Source organism: Citrus clementina, unplaced genomic scaffold (genome assembly GCF_000493195.1).
Source record: "Citrus clementina cultivar Clemenules unplaced genomic scaffold, Citrus_clementina_v1.0 scaffold_3, whole genome shotgun sequence".
Lineage (NCBI taxonomy): Eukaryota > Viridiplantae > Streptophyta > Magnoliopsida > Sapindales > Rutaceae > Citrus > Citrus x clementina.
In genome coordinates, this window is record NW_006262339.1 from 37,927,993 (window position 1) to 37,935,493 (window position 7,501).

Consider the following 7,501-nt stretch of genomic DNA (forward strand, 5'->3'; position numbering starts at 1 on the left):
CCCCAGGTGGACAACTTTTAATCTCTCTTTATGTATTCGTAAAGTTGGTTTATCTGGTTCATTCTTCAAAATTTTATCTGATTGAGCCATCAATTGACCTCTTGCAATGGACATTTAGTGTATATATTATACTGTGGACAATTCATAATGAAATTTAAGGATTTGTGAAGGCATGCAACATCCAGTAGCTAAAGACATTTCCTGTTACCTCTCCACTTTAATAATTATAGAACAATAGTATTATTTGAATATCCTATAGCATGGCGCTAATGCTTTTCAGAATAATTAGTTTTTTTAACTTCTTAATAGATCAGCCTCTTACTTCATGTTGTACTTTGAAGAGATTGGACATAAGAACCTTGTAGTCATTCTATGACATGATTTTCATTATCAGTATGCCTTTCCTTTTTATGTTACTGTTTTTCTACTTAAAGAATCAGTGATTGAAATCATTAGTTGTTGATTCAAAGCATTGGCCTAAATTGGGAGTTCTAAAGCAGATCATGATATTAAAACCAGGCAAATAACTCACGCCTTCGAAATGTTGCTAGTGAATCATCCCTTTTAACAGTTGCAATAGATTTAGGACTCTGTTTGGTCTTGAAGTGATTGTGGCTGCATTGATTCTTACATTTGTTGTAAAGTTTGTGAATTGTCATGTAGTGATATATATTTTACTTCCGGAGAGATCTTTATTTTTTTCCATAACACTTGCATTTGTCTTTGGTAAGTATAATTTTCATTTGGACATTTCCTATGCGAGACCCACATGTGTGCATATACTTTTTTCATGAAAAAAGTGATGTTTGTTGAATTTTGTAGTTCTTACTGTAATCTTGAAATGACTGTGGACCCAAAGCTTTATTGATTTTCCAGATATCAGAGGTTGCCTTCTCAAGATACCCAATGAACCTCTTAATCTTTGGTTTTGATAGGTTATTGTGGTTGAATTATATCAACTAAGAAGTTAATCACCGATAACCCAGCATATGTTGAACACTGTTGTTGTTCCGTTGTTCTTTTCTTTTTGTGGCTGTGTTATCGGAAGTTCTTTGACACCTATTATTGTCAATATTAACATGTAAGTTTATTCTTGTGTGGAAGGTTATGTCTTTTGGTCTATTTGTCGTAGTTTATGGTCATTTGCATCTGTTTTTTCAAGTCTGTTAGGCACACTTGTCAGTGAGTAAAGCAAGTTGCCCATGAATATTAGAGCTGTATTCTTTGATTTTGACACAAAATGGAAAAATGAGTGGAGGTATGTAACATAACCTCTCAGAATTGTACTTCTTTTCTTCTTTTGTAGAAACATATCATGTGGCTCTTATATTTTCACATGTTATTATCAGATCATCTTCGGTACCCAAGCTTGTTATGTTCATTGTCTTGATTTCAATACATAGAAGATTGTTCAGTTGTGTGCAGTCGTGCACCAGATAGTATGGGAGTGTGTGCGTGTCAAGCTTCCATTGGGGGTGGGCCCCACCGCCCTCGAGGTTGACACGCACCCAGTTGCGCACTTACGGTGCACACCTGATCAGCTCCCTTGATACATAATCTAATTAGATTTTGTTCTGTTCAATTGAATTTGGCTGTTGTTTGAACTTAAGTAGAGCATAATTTGTGGTCTATGTTGAGTTAATATAACTGCGTGTAGTAGCAGTACACAAAATTTCGACTTCAAGGTGTAAATTTAAACTTATGAGTTTTCTGCACGGAGGAAATTGTAACAAATTATATGAAACTTTTGAGCTATGTTTTTGATGACTTTACAGGAGAATCATGATCATCTTTAGAATTTCGAATTTCAAAGAGGCCATTGATTATTGCTATTGGGTCTCAGGTTTTTAAGAAGCTTTGCTATGTACGGTTATTATGGTCGGTTTCAGGGCCCTCTGTAGTTTTGTTTGTTTAACCCATAATTGCTTTTTCTGGTAGCGCTTCTCTCTAGTCTTAGAGGTGCTTTTCTATTTTAACACCTTTGGTGTCAGCAGAAAGCAGTTCTGTGCAAAAGCCATAACCATGATGCCTCTCTGGAAACTGGAAAGGGAAGAAGCAGAAAGTCAAAAAAGAAGAGATAACCTTTTTGTTAAAGCATAGTTTCTTTTTCATTTTTAAAGTTATTTGCCCATATGGTTTGATCTCAAGATTGGCATTGTCAGAAGTACTTTTTAGCAATTTAAATGTTTTTTTTTGTTTACTTTTTTAACAATTATGCTCTCGAAGGATACATATGGGGTGTACAAATTCAAGTCATAAAACTTGTGCACTCATATAACAAAAAACCTATAAAATTAATTTGATGACGTTACTGCATAGATAATTTGTATCTGTAGGGTCATATACTTACCTTATAATCATCTAATGTCGGAACAGTTATGTTACCGATTCTTAAATTTGTTGTTACACTTCCTAAGTCGAATGTCATATCTTCCAAGCGTTGTGTCCCTCGTTTAAATAAGAAGTTATCGTGGAAAATTTATCACTAAAATAATTTTAATACATTTTTTGATATCAAATACATATTTTCTACGTTCTAAACATTCCCATGAGTATATAAAACTTTTATTGTATTTTTTCAATCTAATTGCAGTTGTAATATATATGTTGGGAAGAACTTGCAGACAAAGAATGCTGCAAATTCATGGGCCACTTAAATGGAATCATCTTGGAGGCCACCCTTTTTTATTATTGTTAATATAATATAATATAATATATATATATATATATATATATATATATATATATATATATATATTATATGAAAGATGGGTGAGGCAGAGACATTTCTCCAATGATTGGATGGATAAACAGTAGCTCCAACAGGCCAACCTTGTCTTCTTGTCAAATCATTACCAAGGAATAAGCATCATTTTGATACCCAATTAATTTTGGTTACTTCACCTTCTACTTCGTTCTTGTTTAAATTTTAATTTTTTTTTTCTTTTGTTCATCTAGTTCTTGCCTCTTTGCCCCCACTTTTAAATTAGACCCCAAATTCGCAATTTTATGGTGTAAATATATGACTTTTAATATTAAAAAATGATGAACGTTATTCGTGTGTGTGTGTGTAGAGTTCGTTCATTCATGAGGAATTCTTCTTTTTAGTGTTATTAAGACGTATCAATTAAGAAAAATGTGTTTTTAATTTTTTTTTTCTCTAGGAAAAAATGACCATCAACATCAATACCTTGTTAGATAGTTGTCTAAACCTTTAGAAATAGTAAGCCTGCTTATCACCATTATGTATTGATACAATGTGGTGTTGTCAATTAAAGACATTTCATTTTACTTGAAAGCTAGCTAGCTTGAACTATGGAGTAAACTAACAATGAGAAGGATTGAATTGACAAGAACATGAAATGATATGAACAGATTAAAAATGGAACAAATACAAAATACGCATTATCAAGTTCAACGGCGTTTTGATTATAATGGAAAGTGATTTGTGTGTAATAAACTAATAAATGATGGTTATTGGATGATTATTAAAAGACAGCAGCTGAGTTGTAGACTCCATTTCCTTCTGAGTGCAATAAAAATTAATGTACGTGTCAATTTCCAATGGTCATGGTGTAGTCCAAAGTCTAATATTTATATTTCTAATGGATGAATCAGCGATAAAGATTTATTATTTTATATGAATGAATGTTGTTAGATCTAATATTAATATTGGGTTATTCTCGCTTTTAATTTAAATTTTTTTAGCTCAATTAGTGAACATCTATATCTTCGAGAACTGTCATATGTCGTCTCTCATATTTTTTATAATGTAATTTTTTTTTTGTCTCAACCTATCTTCCCCTCCCCCTCCGCCCGTCCCTTTTTTTGATAATTGTAGGAGGAGCGATAACAAACTTATTAATAAGAAAACCAAACGATACATGTAGTCAGAAGGTGAAATAAACCTTATTCCTCAATAAAATCATAGAGCTAGAACAAGTATCAGCATAAAATTTAGGAAAACTACTGAAAATTGTATTAAGGACCGCAACTTATAATTTAGAAAGCCTTTAGCTTCCCGTGACAAACTTAGCCAGATACTGTCAGGCCTTGCCCTTCAAGAGTTGTCATCTTCATAATCACCACCAAAACATATAGAACAAGGTATTGAACAGTATTATAGAACTCCAACTACAATATTAATGTCTCCAAAATTATAGAATGATACAAAATTTATCTGAATTATATGCTAATAAAGTTGACAAAGTTAGTTATATAGGGAAAATCCAATGACATCAAGCCATAATTATTATGCTATTATTAATATTGCTTTTATAATCATCTCTTTGTCTTCATTTTCTCAGGAAAATATGTAGTTTGTTATTTTTCTGGTGGCAGGATGCAGTTACTATTGAACAATTGGGATTCCACTAACTTATTTTATTAATTTTTGGGAATAAATGTTTTATTCCTTGCCAAACCCTCCCAGCTAGCTCTACCAATGTGGTGATAACATCAACTTGATAAATCATTTAAATTATTAATTAGTTTATTTTACTTTCTTAACTCCTGGTGCATTGAAATCCCATACTGCCAGACCAAATTCTTAAAAAAAAAAAAAAAATTGAGTTAAAGGATTGGACTGGTCTATGAATCAGTGCTACATATCTTTTCAGTTTCTATTTTTATTTTTATTTTATTTTTTCCTCCGAAGTGGGTCTTTGAGATTTACTTTAGTATGGCTTCTCAAGTGAAACCATAAGCATGAATTGCTTTTTCCCAAGAAAGCTAGCTAGGAACTTGATTACAATATACAAAGTCCTAGTGATGATCTTTCTATTCTTTCATGCATATATTATTTGTTCAAATAACAAACAAAAACTACAATCCAATTGAATTTCTAAGATCCTAATTTGTGTCACCAAATATCATATAGACGAAGCATTATGGTAGGTCCTTATTGTCAATATAAGCTTTTATTTAATAGATGTTGGATAGATACAATACTACTTATACATTTAAAATAGTATAACATGAAAATGACCCTAAAATTTTATAATATATACCATGGCTGTCTCTAAACCATAGTTTTGTACTTGACCATTTCATGAAACCGAAATGAATTGAGTTTTGCAAAGTTTATTGCGGTTGCCTCAAGTCTCAAGGGGGACCTCCCAAATAGTTTATGGACATAACTCTTTTTTCTCCAAAAGGAACACACTCTCATCACTTCTTCTCTTTATCAAACCAGCAGCTGCAGCAAAGCAATGGTGATCAGATAGCTTTAGACATGCAAACCAACAACAACAACAATATTCAGCCACAAAACAGCTGCCACACATCGACTAGCCGGTCATCGGATTCCGGTGAGCCGTGTGCAGACACGACGGGTGGCAACAAATGGGCATCGAAGCTTCTTAAGGAGTGTGCTAGAGCCATCTCTGACAAGGACTCTAGCAAAATCCATCATCTTCTATGGATGTTAAATGAGTTGGCTTCCCCTTATGGAGATTGTGATCAGAAATTAGCTTCGTATTTCTTGCAAGCTCTTTTTTGTAAGGCTACTGAATCAGGGCAAAGATGCTACAAAACCCTAACTTCAGTTGCAGAAAAGAGCCACTCCTTTGATTCAGCTAGAAAATTGATTCTCAAATTCCAAGAGGTAAGCCCTTGGACTACTTTTGGTCATGTAGCTTCAAACGGTGCAATTTTGGAAGCCTTGGATGGAGAGACCAAACTTCACATAATTGATATGAGCAACACACTTTGTACTCAATGGCCTACTTTATTAGAAGCTTTGGCTACCAGAAATGATGAGACACCTCACTTGAAGCTCACTGTTGTGGTAACTGTTAGCCTTGTTAGATTGGTCATGAAGGAAATAGGTCAAAGGATGGAGAAGTTTGCTAGGTTAATGGGTGTGCCCTTTGAATTCAAAGTGATAACTGGATTGAACCGCTTAGTTGAGCTCACAAAGGAGACACTAGGTGTCAAAGAAGATGAAGCTGTCGCGGTGAATTGTATCGGTGCCTTGAGAAGAGTTGCTGTAGAGGAAAGAGGTGCTGTGATCCAGATGTTTCAATCCCTTAAGCCAAAAGTTGTGACAATCGTTGAGGAAGAAGCTGATCTTACAAGCTCTAGATATGACTTTGTGAAGTGCTTTGAAGAGTGCCTTAGATTCTATACATTGTATTTTGAGATGCTAGAAGAGAGCTTTGTCCCAACCAGCAATGAAAGATTGATGTTGGAGAGGGAATGTTCAAGAGACATAGTTAGGGTTTTGGCTTGTGATGATGATAATAATAGTAGTAATAATGGTAATGGTGATAGAGAAGAAGAAGAATGTGAGAGAAGGGAGAGAGGAAGCCAATGGGCTGAGAAGCTGAAAGAAGCTGCTTTTTCACCAGTTGGATTTAGTGATGATGTTGTTGATGATGTTAAGGCATTGCTTAAGAGATACCGAGCTGGATGGGGACTTGTGCTTCCACAAGGAGATGATAATACATCAGGGATTTACTTAACATGGAAAGAAGAACCTGTAGTATGGGCTTCAGCATGGAAACCCTAAAAGCAGCTTGGCCAAAAGCACCATTGATTTTCTCAAGAAGCGCACTTCAAGTTTAGCATGGCATTTATACACAAGTACTTGGAAGCCATATATGAATCATGCATGTATGAAGTTTATTAGCATTTAATGTTTCCACTATCTTCTCCATCGTATTCATATCCAAATAACTTTTAGTTTACATGCTTTGTGGTTGGGAGTTTGTGTTGCCTTTTTTTTACTTTCTCCTCCTGCTTTTAGATCATTGTTCTTGTTTGAAGGTGTTTTGAAACTTAGTTATTAGTTCCTTTCTATACCATATTTGCCATTTGGATTGCTTGCTCAGTTTCTTTCCTTTCATCCCTTAGCGGGACTTTGTAAGAAATTATTTCAATTGTATGTTTTCAATAAAGATGAAATTGTTATTGATATAAAAAATACCCATTAATCTAGGTTTCACTATGAACACCCCCTGATTGATTTCCTATAGTGCCTGAAAGTTTGATTCAATTCATTTCGTATAATCAAGCAAGGGCATCAATATATAAAATTATATGAAACTTTATAGATTATTACAATTTCGTTCGACAGTGAATAACCAATTACAATCAGGGCTTTAAGTTTATTATCCTATTGAAACAAATTTTTTTCAAAAACTTATGTAGTTAAACTAATCTCATGCAACTGTGCAGATTAAGACCTAGAGTTAGTGAAATAGTAGTATAATATGCTAAAGTAAAACTAAAAAGCTAAGGACTTCAGTAAATGAATTAAAGAAATCAAATTGTTGGAAATTGGGGGTCTGGCTAGCCTAGCTAGCTACATATTCTCATGTTTATGGTGCAAAATAGTCTTGATTCTTCAGATAGCTAGGCACCTATATCTAGCTCGATCGCTAACTCACATAGCAAACCAACCCTATCATATATATCCATTATTTTCATTTCCTTTTTCATTTTCATACTGCTCTTGAAAGCTGAAGCTTAGGCTTTGAGCTTTAAGGATATCGAATTG

The 7,501-nt window shown here is 33.9% G+C and overlaps 1 protein-coding gene across 1 annotated transcript; it reads left to right on the forward strand.

Moving 5' to 3' along the window:
* Positions 1-5,028: 5,028 nt before the first annotated feature.
* Positions 5,029-6,631, forward strand: LOC18048780 (protein SHORT-ROOT). Its single transcript, XM_006442902.2, has one exon. The coding sequence runs from the start codon at positions 5,129-5,131 to the stop codon at positions 6,509-6,511; it is 1,383 nt and encodes a 460-aa protein (XP_006442965.1). The 5' UTR covers positions 5,029-5,128; the 3' UTR covers positions 6,512-6,631.
* The last annotated feature ends 870 nt before the right edge of the window (positions 6,632-7,501 follow it).

Bases quoted from the DNA above. Each gene is read 5' to 3' on its own strand.
- LOC18048780 (XM_006442902.2), top strand. From the start codon at position 5,129: ATGGACATAACTCTTTTTTCTCCAAAAGGAACACACTCTCATCACTTC.